Source organism: Phyllostomus hastatus, unplaced genomic scaffold, assembly GCF_019186645.2.
Source record: "Phyllostomus hastatus isolate PE091 unplaced genomic scaffold, TTU_PhHast_1.1 phas_scaffold_555, whole genome shotgun sequence".
Lineage (NCBI taxonomy): Eukaryota > Metazoa > Chordata > Mammalia > Chiroptera > Phyllostomidae > Phyllostomus > Phyllostomus hastatus.
The window spans coordinates 2,546,996-2,562,868 of NW_025334036.1; the positions used below are offsets into that span (position 1 = coordinate 2,546,996).

At 54.5% G+C, this 15,873-nt stretch overlaps 2 protein-coding genes across 2 annotated transcripts; one reads left to right on the forward strand and one right to left on the reverse strand.

Annotated features, from left to right (window-relative positions):
* Positions 1 to 3,781: 3,781 nt before the first annotated feature.
* On the reverse strand, positions 3,782 to 9,454 carry LOC123809581 (proprotein convertase subtilisin/kexin type 6-like). Its single transcript, XM_045824728.1, has 4 exons — positions 9,286 to 9,454; positions 7,524 to 7,653; positions 6,291 to 6,403; positions 3,782 to 5,262 (listed from the first exon to the last, which is right to left on the reverse strand). Exons 1-4 carry the CDS (start codon positions 9,452 to 9,454, stop codon positions 5,165 to 5,167), a joined length of 510 nt encoding a protein of 169 aa, XP_045680684.1. The 3' UTR covers positions 3,782 to 5,164.
* LOC123809633 (neugrin-like) lies at positions 9,425 to 13,065 on the forward strand. Its single transcript, XM_045824849.1, has 3 exons — positions 9,425 to 9,644; positions 9,996 to 10,106; positions 12,129 to 13,065. The coding sequence occupies exons 1-3, from the start codon at positions 9,481 to 9,483 to the stop codon at positions 12,721 to 12,723; spliced, it is 870 nt and encodes a 289-aa protein (XP_045680805.1). The 5' UTR covers positions 9,425 to 9,480; the 3' UTR covers positions 12,724 to 13,065.
* The last annotated feature ends 2,808 nt before the right edge of the window (positions 13,066 to 15,873 follow it).

The following is a 15,873-nucleotide window of genomic DNA, read 5'->3' on the forward strand; positions in this document are numbered from 1 at the left end:
TGCCTCCCGCCAGCCAGAAGTCCCGGCGTGCCCTGCGCCCGCCGCCAGGCAGCACCAATCGCACGATGCACGCGCCCGCAGCTCAACGTCCAGGCCGAAGCAATCGAAGAGCCACGCCCCGGATCTCATTCTGCTCTGAGATCCTAGCGCACCTGGACTACGTCCCTGGTTCTGGTTCCTTTCCCTGGGGCGTGTCTGGAATCAGGAGGGACCCTGATTCCACACATGTGTATCCGCTAGTTAAGCAATATATTAAAGCACACGAGTGGGACATTCTCACGTGCCTTTGCACTTGGAGGTGAACGGAAAGCTGCGACAGTCCTCACTCCACCCGGGAGGGGCGGCAACCCGTGGGTCCAGGACCTTAGATTCCCGTACGGGCTCTGGTCTTTGGCACCGGGCTGCAACGTGAGAACCGGGGATGGATCGCCCGCTCGTGGCCAGACCTCTGGGACCGCCCTACCGGCTGGCACTTCAGACCAAGCACCGGGTATGATGGAGTTCTGACAATTAAATATTTCTACTGACGCAGGATTTACAGAAAACTGCGCAGATCAGAAGTCTGAACCGTAACGAATGAGCACAGAGTGAGCCCACCTGCTAGCTGCCGCCAGGGTGCCGAAAAGGAACACTATTTCGAAAGCCTCCGATCTGAGGATGATAATTTTATTTCGTCTTTTACGATTTTTATACTAGTTCTTTTTTTCTTAATTTTATTTATTGGTTGGGGGGAGAGAAACATCCATTTGTTGTTCCACTTATTCATGCATTCATTGGTTGCTTCTTGTACGTGCCCTGACCAGGGATCAGACACTCAACTTGGGCCTGTGGGGATGATGCTCTAACCAGCTGAGCTACCCGGCCAGGGCCTAGACTACTCCTACTTGTGCAAGATTCCTCACAGAAGTAAGGACACGTGAACTAGATAGAAATTCCAGGAAACCTCAGACAAACACACTGAGGGACAGTCTACAGATAACTGCCAATAACAGCCTCAGTCTTTAAAGGGTTCAAGGTCATGAAAGTCAAGGAAAGGTCGAGGAACTGTTCTAGATTGAAGAAGACCAGAGACACGAAGGTTAAACGCAGAGTGTGACTCTAAGTGCAAATGTGGTCTAAACTGGATCACTTCGCTAAGGACATTCCTGGGACAACTGGCAAAATTTGGATCCAGTCAGATTGGACAGTAGTAATATATCAAAGGGAATTTCCTGATTCTGTTGGTTATGCAGCAGAAGGTCCTTGTTTATAGGAAATAGCCCCTAAAATATTTAGGGGTTAACAGTGTATCATATCAGTAACTTTCTTTCAAATTGTTCACAAGAAAATTTCTTTGTGCTATGCAACTCTTCCATAATTTTGTTTTGTGATTGTTAAAAAAAAAAAGTTAAAAATATCCAAACTTCACATAATTCCAGAGAAGCCCACCAGGTGGCGGGCTTAGATCACAGAGCTGGTTTTACTCGCTGTTTGGCTGGCTGGATTTTTTTCAAAAAAAAAAAAGGTTTCTTTACTTTTAGAAAGGAAATTTGTATGAGTTTCTGTTGCTTCAGCACAGGATCTGAGAGATGAATCAAACTTGGAAAGTTTTATTAATTTTAGGGTATCTCTATGAGGTCGAGAAAGGGTTTTTTTAATTTAAATTCTTTGGGCTAGAGTTTCTCAACTTGGTACAGTTGACATTTGGAAGCTGGATGATTCTTTATTGCGAGAGCTGTCCTGTGCATTTCAGGAGGCTGAGCAGCATCTCCGGCCTCAGCCCACTAGATGTCAGTACATTCCTCCAGCTGTAACCCCAAAACACCTCGACATTGCCAGATGTCCCCAAGGAGACAAGAACCACCCCAGGTTGAGAATCGCTGTTTTTGGGCAACAAGATGATCTCTGCTCTGGGTACTTGAGTGCCTGTTCACTCACCAGGGAGCCTAGGAGGCATCTGATCACCCTTAGTATAGCCATTATCTACTAAGAGGATGGGAACTTCGGGTGGTGGGAACTGAACCCCAGGGCATGAGATGGGTGTTCAGCGTCGCACCATCTAGGGGTGCTGTTTTGTGCACGGACAAACCGCAGGGCCTGGGGTATCAGGAAAGGCCTTGGACAACCAGCCAGGAAGGATAAGGACTGGGTTCAAGGAAGGAGAGGGGCAGAGGAGGCCGGGGCAGGCCCCTCTTTCCCATGGCAGCCAGTGCTCAGCTGCCTCCCCGCTGGCTGCGCAGAACCTGAAGATGCCAGGGAACAGTTCTGGTGTGCTACCTGCCATCAGCCCTGCTTGTTCTTCCTTTTCTTTTATTTGTGTCTTTATTGTACTTTTCCCGTTACCATTTACTCCCCTTATATTGCCCTCCTTAGCCCTGATTGTTCATCAAATGGTTTAAAAGCAGTGGATGCCCTGGCTGGTGTGGCTCAGTGGACGGAGCACTGGCCTGCAGACCCTAAGGCCCCCATTTGGATTCCGTCAGGGCCCATAAATCCCCAGTAGGGGGCGTGCGAGAGAAAACCAATCAATGTTCCTCTCACCGAAGTTTCTCTCCCTCTCTTTCTCCCTCCTTTCCCTCTTTCTAAAAATAAATACATCTTAAAAAAAAAACAAAAAAAAAAAACAATGGCTGATCATGTCCAGTCTGAAGTTCAAGGGACCCATACTGCTGGCCACATTTCACCATGTTGCCCTTTTGCTTTTTTTAAAGCTCTGTTCGGCCTCCCTCCCAAGATGTGTCTTCTGTAAAGAGCACGATTCTCCCCAGCCCTGGGCAGACTCACAAGGCAGAATGCCAGCAGCGGCCTGGGAGGGGTGGGGATATGAACCTGGGACCCTGTCAGAAAAATGTCCCTCCCCGGAAATAAACCTAGTTGAACCCGAATGCACCGTGGCTGTGCTTGGCCGGCAGCAGCAGTGACTCTCCCCACTACAGAGAGCCCGCCTCCCTCTCTGGGCACATGGAAGGGGGCAGCCCGGCCAGTTGCAGCCCACGCCAGTCACGTCGCGCCTGTGAGCCCCAGTCCGTGACGTGGCAGATTTAGAGAGCGTGCTCCATGATTCTGTCACACAAAACGAGCTCCGTACACGTGTCCTGCCCCCGCTGAGTCCCGATGAATGCACTTAAGGTTGGGCCATTTGCAAACAGGCATTTTATTTGGGCCGTCTTTTTAAAAAATTTTATTCTTACCTGAGGACATTTTTTCATTGCTTTTAGAGAGAGGCAGGGATGGAGGGAGAGAAGGAGAGAAACATTGGTGTGAGAGACAAACATTGATTGGTTGCCTCCTGTATGTGTCCCCCACCAGGGATGGAACCCTCACGCCGGGCGTGAGCCCTGACTGGGAATCAAACTGGCGACCTTTCGCTTTGCGGGACAACACCCAACCCACTGAGCCACACCAGTCAGGGTCCCAGTTTTGTTTCTTTCCTCCGTCAGTTCTTGTTGCTGCATTTCCTGTGTTTGCAGCCAAAAGATGCCCGGCAAGTACAAGCTTCTGCCGCTGCAGAGAGGCCACAGGAAAAAAGTGCACGTGGGGATCTGTCTCTGTGCATAAAAAGACGAGCTGCAACCTAATTAAGTTAAGCCACACCTGGCAGCTTTAGGGGAGAGCCCCTCTGGCTGGAACTCTGGGACCTCCCCATGACCTTGTTACCTCACCATGCGCTGGAGCTCAAAGACCCCCCCGCCCCAAGAAGACTTCGCACAGATCCGGAAACCCCACAGTAAAGCCATTTCCCGCCTTGGTCGGCACCTAAGTTTAGTGTCTGTGCCCTGGAGAGAAATACAGGCTCCTTCGCTGTGGGATGTTAACTGTTTTATTAATTTAGGGCTAACCCTGTGTTTGCTCTGCGGATCTCTTCTTCGGAGGCGTGGACGCGACCAACACCTGTGGGCACCCCCCCCCCCAAGCTCGCGGGGACCAGTCGCAGGACGTGCGACAGTCAGAGGGGGCGCGGGCCGACAAGGAGAGAAGTACAAGCTCAGGAGAATTTAAGGCAAATGTTACCCCCACGTGACGGGGAGCCGATCGAGCCGACCTGTGCATTTCAATGAAAACATATGAAATATTTGTCACAATAATGAACGTCGGTAAAAATCAGACACATGTAGCTTATAAAACGCCCTCCCAGGTTTGGCGGGAAGAGGGCCCGCCGTGCTGCCGGGCTCGCGGCACACACAGACACCGCCACCCCGACCTCGAGGACGAGGATCCCGAGGAGCGCGGGGGGGGGGGGGGCACATGGGTTTTAGCAGCAACCCCACCCACCGGGACGTGAATGGTGAACCACCCAGGGGCTGGGCGGACATCTCGGTCGGAGGAACCGCTTGGTCATTGAGGCACCTTCCTGGCTGGCCCCCCGAGACACCGGCTGGGGACCCTCCTCAGAAGGCTGGGCGTCCAGGTGGAGGCAGGCATGGACCAGGGCCACGAGACTCCCACAGACACAGACTGAGGGCTTGGGGAGGGCGCTTGGCTCACTCAAAGGAGAGTGCTCTGGGAAGGAAGACCCTCCCCCGTCCCCGGGGTTTGGAATCTGACTCTCTAAGCGACTGCAGCTGTTTCAGAGGTCGCTGATTATGTAGAAGTAGATGCTCTACGCCCGGTGGTCAGACACTGTGTGCCCCCCAATCTGTCTTATCTCTAGTCTGACCAAACTGTTCCCCCGGACTGCTCTGTGGCAGCTGGGGGAGCAGGTGTGGGCCCAGCCCTGCACCGAGCACGCATGGGGACAGCCAGGTTCTGCGAGCTGGGCCTGGTGGCTGAGATTGACCTCGGAGCTGCTTGAAAGCCCGCGGGAGGCGGGGGGAGGGTGACATGGGAGGCCAAGTGGCGTGACTTTCTGCTTTGGTCTTGAAGATTCAGTAAACATATGGTCCCAGCAGCCGGAGCTGTAGACTCCCAGGATTCCCGTGGTTCCCGTGTGCAGTTGGCGGGAAGAATGCAGCCAGCAAGCGGAGTGGGAGAGGACAGTGCTGTCAGGGGCAGCCCCTGCAGGCGCCCTGCCCCCGCCCCCGGGTGCCCAGAGATGCGGCCTGAAGGACCTCGCTCCCCGGGAGATAAAGCTGTCGGGTGCAGGGCTCTGCCCCGGAAACAGGCTCTGGCCCCCAGTCCGGAGATGGGTGGACGGACCGACGGACGGACGGGAGCGGCCCTGCCCTCTGCGGGCGGCCAGGCGCCCCTACTCAGCCAGGAGGCACGTGCGGCAGCAGAACTGAACGAAGAGCTTCCGTTCGCAGAGGCGGTTGGACTTCACCATCTCGCAGCATGTCTCGTCGGCTGGGGCACCGAAGCGGAGAGAAAGGGGGCACGGGTCAGGCTTAGGGGCCTGTTTAATTGTCCCAACCATCCCACTGTGCCGGTCCCGACGGTATGAGGGGACAGGGGCCACAGAGACAGTGGGGGGGGGGGCCGCCAGGGCCGCCCTCAGGGCCATCCCGGTGACGTGTGGTGAGCCCGCTACGGCAGAGGCAGCACGTGGCACGCAGGGGCTCCCGCTGAGTCTGGAAGACGAGGATGATAGAAGGGCCGGGGTGGGGGTGGGGGGTAGCCGGCCCGTGAGCACCGCACCTGGGCTGTGCCAGTGTGGCCTCAGTGCGACTCTGTCCAGACAGCAGGGAGGCCAACCAGGGAGATGGTGGCGGGGGGGGGGGGGGGGGGCGGGGGAGGGCTGGAAGGGGCAGGGACAGAGCAGAGCCACGCAGAGCGGCCCTCCCCTTGGTGTTTGAGAATGCGATGCCGTCCGTGCGACCCGGAAAGCCTCCTGTGGCCACCTCACTGTCCTGGGCTGGACGCACAACCTGTGACCCCGACAGAGGGAGCTTCTGGGCCTCGGCAGGGCTCCCCTGATTGGTCCTTGGTCTCCTCTGAGCTCCTGTGTTCACACCCCGCCCTCGTCTCCCAGTCCACTGAGACAAGCGGGGCTCCCCCCTGGCACAGACAGGGGTCTGCCCTGGGGGGCCCGTGGGCTCTGTGAGGCAGAGACCCTGCAGGCCTCCTGACTTGACCCCCAAAGCCAGGCCTCTCCTAACGGAATTCACGGCACACAGGCCACCTGGGGGTGATGGCTTGAGAGCAGAGCCAGCACAAAAACAAAGTCATTTTAAGAGTCGCTCCACAAACCGACCAGCAGCTGCTGGGTTGTGGCCGGGATGTGTGTCTGATCAATGTGAGAGGCTTCACAGGAAGGGAGGCAGGCTGGAGGGGTCCCGGAACAGTCTAGCCTCGGGCGGGGCAGGGCTGCCTTCCCAGCGTTTTCCTTCCCTTTGGACTGGACGCGGCGCACCCATCACGCAGCTGGAGCTCACCGTTGCTGCAGGTGTGGTTGGCGACGCTCGAGGTCCCCAGCCGCGTGGAGCCCGTCTTACACTGGCTGCAGTTCCTGCTGGAGCCTTCGCAGCTCAGGCAGCTCTGGTTGCACCTGCGCGGGGACACAGCTTCCTGTTGCCGCACGTGCCAGAGGCCCTCCCTTCTTGACCTGTGCCCCCTGGCTGGGACCGTGTCCCCCACGGTGGCCTGAAGCCCTGGCCAAGAGTCTGCAAGTCCAGCCTCCTGTCTGACTGCACTGTGGTGCGGGGAGGGGGGAGACGCTCACAGCCCGATTGAGGGAGCGCGCCTGGAGCAGAAGCGCATTGGGAGTGGCGGACACCGCATCTCCGAGACTCCACTGGGCTCACCTGGACACCCTCACGCAATGTTGGGGCTCAGGACAAGGCTCCACCCAGGGATGTGACATGCCTGGTTCTGGACCTGCCCGGGGACAGCTGCTGCGTCCACCAGGCTCAGCCTCCTTTGTGGTGACACTGGCCTGTCCCCTGGGGCGAGGGAGAGGGAGGCACCCTCCCAGTCCTGGCCCAGAGATGGGAGCCAGGGCACCGTGACCCCAGGGGAGGGTGGGCACCCTCAGGCTCTCGGGCCACCTCACACTCGTGTATGTGCAGGGTGTCTGTGTCTGCTTTCACGTGCTGGGGTTGAGCAGCTGTGACCGAGACCGTGTGGCCGGCAAAGCAGAGACTACAGACCACCAGGCCCCTTTATCGAAGGAGCTGGCCCACGCCACTCTGGGGCTTGAGTCCAACCCGTCCTCCCAGCGAGTGGCTCTGCGCAGCGCTCCGGTCTGGTGCCCGCCTCCTTCTTTCCCAGCAGCGCGCCTGCGCCCTGACTTGCAGTGCAGGTGGGAGCCCCCGTGGAGTCTGCTACTGGGGTGTGAGCCCTGCCAGGCAGGTCCCCCAGGATCTGTTTCCTGCCCTGTCTCAGCTACACAGTGCCTGGCACACAGCAGGAGCTCCACAAAGACTCCTTAAGTGAACCAAGGAATGAACGTTGCCTGCTAACTTGTGCCCTTGGCAAGTCCTCCTCTCAAAGGGGTTGCAGTGTAAGGGGGTTCTGGTGTGCCCACCACACCCGACGCAGTGGTGAAATGCTGCACACCTGTCCCCCAGCTGCCGGGGAAGGGCTAACAGACTCGGTCCCCCTGCCACCTCTTTGCGGGCACCGGCAGTGTCGGTCCGAGCCAGGAAGACCATCTGACGGGCACGTACCTCTGGCACACTTTGTGGAGCAAACCCCGCATCTCCTGAGGGCAGCAGCCCTCGCCACAGGCTGGCACGCATTTCCAGTCTTGGAAGTGGAAGTGTGCGGTGCAGTGAATACATTCTCCTCCGCTGGGTCCTGCGGGGCGGGGGAAAGCAGCGGGTCTCAGGGGCTGCCTGCCCATCCTGTGCCCCAGGCCTGCTGCAGCGACCGAGGGAGTGGGGGGCTGTTCTGATGTGCCAAGGACACCACCACCACTGGGCGCCGGGTGCCCACTGTGCATGTGACTTGCTGAACCCCATCTTTCAATGGGGATAAGAGGTTGAAAACTACTGAACGTCATAAACACACTCATACATGAGAATACTAGGCAGCCGTTTAGAAATGCTGTGTGATCCCGCTTTCATCCAAAAGGAGAAAGGACAGAAGGAAAGAGGGAGGGAGGGAAGGCCGGCCGGAGCCAGGGCGGTGCAGGGCGAAGCCAGAACATCAACTGGATAAGAGATCCAGCCGCCTTTGGCCCCTGTTCATTGTCAACGAAGAAATCTGACGAGCGCTGTTTTCCCATTCCCAGAGTCAGGCCCGATAGCCGTAAGTATGCAAAACTAGCTTTGGTCACTGAGTTCCCACCAGCAGGTGTTCCAGCTGGGATGCTCCCAAATATAATGCGGCATCTCCAGCAGCGCGGGAACGTGGGAGGCAGTGGAGCCATCTGCCGCCTCCTCTGTGCTGGAGCCTGGTGGTGGAAATGGCAGAAACACAGTCCCAGCACTCCACTAACACAACAGGGAAATGGACAAGCAAACGCACCGATGACAATACAGTGTGGGAAAGATGCTGGAGGGAAGCACAGGGTGCCATTCCTCTGTGTTGGTCACTGAGAGACAGTTGGGAAAGAGTCGTAAGTAGCAAGCAACTCAGGGGGCCCCATGTTTCCACTGCAGAAGGCCAAGCCAGCAGGAGGCTAGAAGCCATAAAGAGCCATGGCAGGATCAGTGCCATCCTGTTTAACCCCAAGGCAGGGCTACTTTCTGCAACGGGAAAGAGTGGTAAGTAGCCCGTGGACTGAATGCACCTTGCCCTCCATCGTCCACTGTGGACAACAAGCAGCCAAGGCCCAGGACCTCCCCCTCTGCCGTGCCTCTGCACCCCTGATGCAGAGTGCCACTGCGGCCCTGGACATCAGCCACCACAGGTAAATGCAGGAAGGAAGCCCAGCACTCAAGCTCTGCTGGAGAACCCTTCAGCTTTCCTAAGGGGCAAAGGGCCTTCGAGCGCTGCCCAGTGAAGAGACTGCCACCAAGCTTGAGTCTGAAAAGCCCTGGCCAGGAACTCGGTTTGCATAAGGCACAAACACAAAGACACCAAGAATTCCTCGATACCGCAAGAGTATTTCCGGACCAGGGAAGACCAAACAACGAAGACAGGCGCCAGGGCGGGCCTTGCACTCACCTCCGCCCTTCAAACCTGGGCCTGGATTTATCGCTAGCTGATGGGTCTGGACCCTGGTGCGGCCCGGGGCTGGAGTTGATTCGGGAGACAAGGAGTTCGTTTCCCCAGAGGAGCCGAGTGCCCAGGCACGGGGCTGTCGCCGTCAGAAGACCCCTTGGGGACGCCCTCCCGCCGTTGGGGAGACTGGCCGGCCTGGGCCGCCGTTGTGGGGAAGGGTTGGCTCTCGGCAGTTGAACCCGTCTTTTTATTAAAGTTTATGCCGTTTTGCAGGATCGTCCTCCACCTCATTCAGACTCTCGCCTACCAGCAAAGCTCTACCTGTAGTTGCAGCAGGGACGGGTGGGCTGAAAAACTCGCTAAGCCCAGGGTCCCCCTTCCGCCGGAAGCTGGAAGGATGTGCCCCGCCCCCTGTCCTCCCCCCAGGCCCCCCTGCTTCCTTCCAGCCCCTCCACTTCCGGTTCCGCCGTCTGGCTTCGCTGGTCCGCATTTTGGCCTGCAGGCGGTTCTGTCGACATGGCGGGTGGTCTGGGTCTCTCGCTCGCCGGGCGTGCCCGCGCTGTCGTCGCTCGCTGTGGTCTCGCGACCCGAGGGGTGGCAGGCTCAGGCTCTATGGGCCGCGAGCCGGATCACGATACCTACTGGGAGCCGGAGGAGCGGGAGCTGCAGGAGGTGGAGAGGTACCAGCTCCTTTCCGGGCCCTCAGCCTGAAGGAGGGTCTCCGGCCCCGGCGATCCAGGCCGCGTCTCCTTGGCGCCGGGCGTCCAGCCGTTGCCTCTGCAGCGGCCCATGTTTCTTATTCTGATCAGAGACGCAGGGGCAGGTATTCAGCTCCTTCGGGACCACGGGTCCCTTGACCAGTGACGAGTTTCATCACCCGTGTAGGGAGCTCGGCTAGCCCAAGTTCTAGGCGTTAGGTTTCTGGGGCGGTGAACAAGGAGGAGGCCCAGCACTCCGTGATTTAGCCCGAGACTCTTCAGCCCCTCAGCTAGCTCCCACCCATGGCTTCTGCCATTGGTTCTCTTCTCCAGCGCCCTGAAACGACAGAAAAAGGCCATTCGGTTCCAGAAAATTCGGAGGCAAATGGAGGCGCCAGGTGCCCCACCCAGGACTCTGACGAGGGAAGCCATGGAGCAGATCCGGTAAGACCCCCGTTGTCTGGATCTGCTGTGTTGGGGAGGGAGGGATACTGCGCAAGATCATGTGGTTTTCCTACTTTCTTTTATTAGCATTTCAGATTTCCTTTTCTTAAAGATTTCATTTATTTCAGAGAAGGGGGAAGGGAGTGAGAAAGGAGAAACATCGGTGTAGGGGAGATAACAACATTGCGTTGCCTCTAGCACGGCCCCTACTGGCCGGCGTCCCAGGAATGCGCCCCGACTGGAAACGGAACTGCGATCTTTCAGTTCCAGGGTGGACACTCGATCCACCGAGCCCCACCGAGCCGCACTGGGTGGAGCTCAGATTTCTTTTCTTATTCATTCCTTCTGCTTCTCCTGTTGTTGTTGTTTTTTTTTGTTTTGTTTTGTTTTGTTTTGTTTTGTTTTTTGTTTTTAGAGCAAAAGAAGGGACAAAAGGAACATCAGTTTGTTGTCCCACGTTTTGTGCATTCACTGGTCGCTGGCATGTGCCCTGACCAGACCGCAGCCTTGGCGTCTGGGGCCTGCTCTCGCTGGCTGACCTCTGGGCCAGGGCTCATTTATGGTTTCTTATGGCAAAGTAATGGAATGAACTGCCATAAACCCATCATCTTGATTTAAAAATTTTTAATGTTGTGACACGGTTCATTTTGCTGAAATTTTAAAGTAGTCAACTGCAGACCTCACAACATTTAAATGTTAGATAGTAAATCAGGACGTTCTTACTCTAAGAACCAGAGCTGGGGGCTTTCATGGTTATGCCCATTTTTGAAATTCTTTTCTCCCTTCACCCTGGTACCACTTGCTTCTATTTCTAGAGCTGCTTTTCTCTTTCTTTCCTGAATACCCCTGCTTCCTCCTGTTGGTTAAATGTTCCTGTTTTCTTTAGAGCTATGTTCTCAGTCATTTTCTCTCACTCTGCATATTTCCCTGCCTAACGGCAGCCACCCACCCACACAGCTTCAACCACCTTTGCTGTCGGCTTATGACTTCCAAAGCCATCACCTTCAGTCCGTGTTTTTCTCCTGACCCCCAGCTGTGCACCGGACGCCTCCGTCTGGATGCCACACAGGTTCCTCCAACTCAGAGTGTACAAGATAGAATTCACCACTGTTCCGGACAGTTTAATCCCGCTCCTGATTTCGCTGTAACCCTGAATGAGCCTGCAAGTCAGCCCAGCTAAAATCCTGGTCTCAGCCTCCTTCCTCACTTACCACGTTCTCCCATGTGGCCCTCCTAAAATACTTCTCAGGTCTCTTGCCTCCTCCCCTCTCACTGCCACCACCTCAGTCCACCCCGTCTGGATTATTCTGACAGCCTCTCGCTCAAGCTTTCCGCCTCTAGTCTTGCTGCTGAAGGACCACCACTGGATTGGGCTTCAGAATGAAAGTTTGCTCATGGCATTCCACCCTTTAAAAGCTTTCCTTGGTTTGCTGTTGCTCTGGGATGAACTCCAGATTACTAAGCACGGCGTGATCCTGCTCCTGCCTTCACTGTCGGATGAGTTATTCCCCACGAAGATGGTGTTCCGTGCATTTCACATGCTCGCTCTGCCATCAGTATTTTTGGCCCCCCACCGCCGGCTCGCTAACTCCTTTGCATCCTTTCAGACCAGCTCTAACATCGACTTCCCGGAGCAGCTCCTGGGCCACGCTGCCCGGGTTGTGACAGCCTGTTCTTGGGTCTCCGTCGTGGGAGCTCTCACAGCATCCTGTGCTGTGAGACCCATCACAGTGTTGTTCTGTGTTAACATATTCGTCTTGACCCCCGGATTGTACATTCTTTGAAGGGAAGGACGGTCTTCACGCGGTCGCCAGGGTTCACGGGGGAAGCTGTGTAGGGGGAGGTGGTCAGTCGGTGCGAAATAAAGTGATCGAACAGCGGCTGGGTGTTGCTGTCGGCACTCGGGATGGAGCACAGCCTGTGTTTGCAGCTCCTCTTCCCGTGTAGTTACCACTAATATTGTCAGTCAGCTATTCTGATAGAAGACTTGACAATTTGAAAAACTGCTTTGTTTTCCTGTAGGTACTTACATAAGGAATTTGCAGAGTCCTGGTCAGTCCCCAGGTTGGCGGAAGGCTTTGATGTGAGCACCGATGTGATCAGAAGGGTTTTAAGGAGCAAGTTTGTTCCCACGTTGGAGCAGAAACTGAAGCAGGATCAGAAAGTCCTTAAGAAAGCTGGGCTTGCCCATGCGCTCCGCCAGCTTCCGGGCTCTGGGGAAACCTGGAAACTGCTTCCCACGTGCCACTCTGCGTCAGGAGGTGAAGCCTCATCCCAAGGCCAGGGTCGCAGCACAGCTCTGAAGGTGGTGGGACCGAATACTCACAGTACAGACCCACCGAGCAGACAGGAGAGAAGGAACAGCGGGATCCGCAGCCTGGAGAAGGAGGGCTTGGCGCCCGTGGCTGCAGCAGGAGGTCATTGGGGAGAGCTGCAGAAGCGTCCCACCGCGGACTGCGAGGGCACCGGGGGGACCGACAGTGCCGGATCGCCGAGTGCGGTCAAGCTGGAGGAGCTGGCGGCAGGAGAACGGGGTGGCGAGAACTTCAGCAGCAGAGTAGTGCAGCAGGGGCGAGAGTTCTTTGACGACAACGGAAACTTCCTGTATAGAATCTGAGCTGGAGCCTGACCTGTGGAGGTGCCGCGTGAAACCCACCTGGGCAAGCGCATGGATGACTGGCCGGGTACAGCCCAGCTTCCGTGAGCTTGGCCCCCCCGGTCTGACCCGTCCGGACATTCAGTGCTCACCCTTCTTGCTTAGGCTCTCTGTGTTTCAAAACCAGCCCATATTGCATGTGTTAGGAATTTCTATTGTACCTGCAAAATGTGTTTTGGAGGAATTGAAATGTTGGCCTTCTGACTTGATTTATTTCTCGATTAATGAACACTAACAGTTCTGAAGCTGCTTAGTCAGTTGGTTGTTTTCATTATGTGCAAAATAAACTGAAATGTAGCGGTGTGATCGCTGGTTCTGTGGGTGGGAGGGCTTACCTGTGAAACCTGGTGCGGGAAGGAAGGGGCGGAGGGTCCCTTGTCTGCGAACACTGGCAGGGAGATGGGGCCGGGGGATCGCCCGCAGAGAGCTCTGTAGGTCACTGCTCAGTGCTGGAATCTGACAGGTAAAAAGGACATGAATTTTTTTTCAGTTACTAAGGTTGTAAAAGATCGAGATGTGTGTGGGGTTTGATTTTTTAAAATGCAAGTAGGCAAAGGCTTTGGGGCCCTCATCAGCCCCAGTCCCTTTCAAAAACTTAAAAGTATCTCTTCAGTTTCTCACATCTTGGCAGCAGTGTTATGCTGGAGGCAAGAACAGATAACGGGCCCCTTTTAGCAAATGACACCATCGCAAAGGAATGTGGATTTGCCTGAGGCCACGTGGCTGCTCCTAAGTAGCAAACCTGGTATTGAACCCAGGTCTGATCCTTAATTCAAGGCCTTTAAAATTGGAGACACTTTGTTACAACAAAGTGATTGTTGTAGAGAGGGAATGAGTCGTGGGAGCAGCAGAAACCCAGTGACAGTTTTCAACCATGTCTCGTTTTAACAATTCACAGCAAAAATCGGTTATTTGGAGCTTACATGTATGCCGAAAACACTGATATTCCAAACCTGTTACTGATGGTCTGTCTGTGAAACCTTCCTGTTTCCAATGCCATCAACAGCTATTCTGTCCCTGCTCACTCCTAACTGGAGCATTTGTTCGGTTTAAACGGCCTTGTCTCCTGCCAGTCACAGGAAACCCAGATGTTGGGAATGCCACATTGGGCAGACAAAGCCCTTGTTCTCTCACTGGTCTTGTAGTTTCTAGTCAAAGCGGATCAGTGTGACGATTTTAAAGGAATGTGGTCCTTTTCCATTAGAACCTTTCAGGCGTTTGAGAGGTGCGAGGTGCTGTGTGACTTTAAATTAGCGGTTCCAGCTCCTGCAGATCATGTCCGTGCCCGTTCCCCAGGGGCCCGCGGGGAGTTTTAGCTGTTGTTCCAGACCGGGGTAGGTACTCCATTTACCTCATCCTCGGCTACAGTTCACTCAGCTTCAGTCTTCCCATTCTTGAACGTGTCCGTCTGAGGCTTTTGTACTCCCTGGTTCTTTGCCCCCAGGTATTCGCTTGGCTGGCTCCTTGTCATTTAGGACTCAGGTCAAATGTCGCTTTCGTAGGTTTTCCCTAATGACCGGGATCTAAAGCATCTCCGTGTTCTCACACACACGACACCCTGTTTAATTTTTCCCAATATTTGAAAAACATTACCACTGTATTTGTGATTACCCATTCAATAGAATGTAGACCCCACGAGGGCAGGAGACGTGTCTGTGTCGCTGCAGTCCCAGTGCCCAGCATAGATTTTAATAGGGGTGAGGAAATGGGTGGGACCTGATACCAAACAGCCAGCCCACAGTGGCAGAAAGCCCCGCCTTTCACCCTTGGCCACCTCCTCGAGCAGGTAGCAGTCAGCAAGTCCTGAGCTCCCTCCTGTCCCTCCTGTGCTGTGGATTCTAACCCACAGGGGCACAGGTGCGGTATCTGTTGGAGGGAGCAACAGATGGCAAGGTTCTGGTGGACCTGGAGAAAAAGCAGCTGTGAGGAGAATGGACATCTCAGAGAAACCCGGGGACCAAGCTCAGGAGGCTGGTGAACGCCAACAGAAGGGATTTAAGTCCCCATGCTCAAGTGACTGTCTCGTCTGTCCTGGGCAGCCCCAGCCTTTCTGCAGCTGAGGTTCAATCAGACGAAGAGAGTGTGGGGAAGGAAAGCTCAGTATTGAATGCTAGATGATCTCTTGAAGCCCAGTGTGAGCACAAAAGTAGTTTTTTGCTTGATCTTAAAAGAATTTTTCAAATACACAAAAGTTGGGAGACTGTAACGGAATGATCCCCTGTGTACCCATCACCCAGCTTTAACATTGAACAAGTGGCCAGTCTCCATTATTGGAGAAAATGCAGCAGAAAATCCTGCTGCACTTGCCGCACATTTACCCCTGGCTTAAAATAAATTCCAGACATGTTTTGCCTGTATGTACTTCAGTCTACATCTCAAAGAGCTAAGGACTCCTATTTAACATAGATACATGCGCCATCACTGTAACTTCAGTTTTAGTAATTCCTTAATTTCAGCTAAAATCATGGTAGTACTCTTTCACAAATGGCTTTTATGATTTAGTTCTTTGGAACAGGATCCATGCAACAGTGCATTGTGTTGATGTGTTCCAGAAGTCTCTTATTCTGAAGCGGTTTCCCCTTCCACTTTATTCCCCTCACCGCTGGACAGGTTATTTATTCCATATAACTTCCTGCATTTAGATTTCATTCTTGTGATGTCTTCTGACACGTTCTCTACCTTCCCTATGAACTGATAGCTAGTTTTGAGGCTTGATGAGGTCAGAGCTGTGGCAATCGGTGATGCTCTGTGCTTCCTCTTCACCTATGCAGAAGATGAGGATGTGATGTTATGATTGATTACTGAGTTCAGGTTATTGTCAGCAGGATCTATTCCTTATGACTCTATAAGTCCCCCCCCCCCCGCCCAAATAGGTAGATATAATTACCATCATCCCTGAAAATTACCTAATTTTTCTCTCCAGTTATCATCCCAAAGTCAAGCACATTTTTGAATATTTTTCAACACAGATTAGTTTGTCCTGTTCTAGAACCTTGTGTAAGTGGCATCACACAAATGCCACTATCGTTCTGGCTTCTCTGATTTATGCATTTGATTTTATGAATACGCCATAGTTTATCAATCCATTTTCCCATGAGGGACGTTAATGAG

What these genes read in the sequence shown, in the direction of transcription:
- LOC123809581 (XM_045824728.1), bottom strand. Translation starts at nt 9,454, where the DNA reads ATGCGGACCAGCGAAGCCAGACGGCGGAACCGGAAGTGGAGGGGCTGG. An exon ending in CGTCCCTGCTGCAACTACAG is followed by an intron (nt 7,654 to 9,285) that starts GTAGAGCTTTGC and finishes CCCGCCCCGCAG; the next exon opens with GACCCAGCGGAGGAGAATGT. An exon ending in CTCCACAAAGTGTGCCAGAG is followed by an intron (nt 6,404 to 7,523) that starts GTACGTGCCCGT and finishes GTCCCCGCGCAG; the next exon opens with GTGCAACCAGAGCTGCCTGA.
- LOC123809633 (XM_045824849.1), top strand. Translation starts at nt 9,481, where the DNA reads ATGGCGGGTGGTCTGGGTCTCTCGCTCGCCGGGCGTGCCCGCGCTGTC. An exon ending in GAGCTGCAGGAGGTGGAGAG is followed by an intron (nt 9,645 to 9,995) that starts GTACCAGCTCCT and finishes TCTCTTCTCCAG; the next exon opens with CGCCCTGAAACGACAGAAAA. An exon ending in GAAGCCATGGAGCAGATCCG is followed by an intron (nt 10,107 to 12,128) that starts GTAAGACCCCCG and finishes GTTTTCCTGTAG; the next exon opens with GTACTTACATAAGGAATTTG.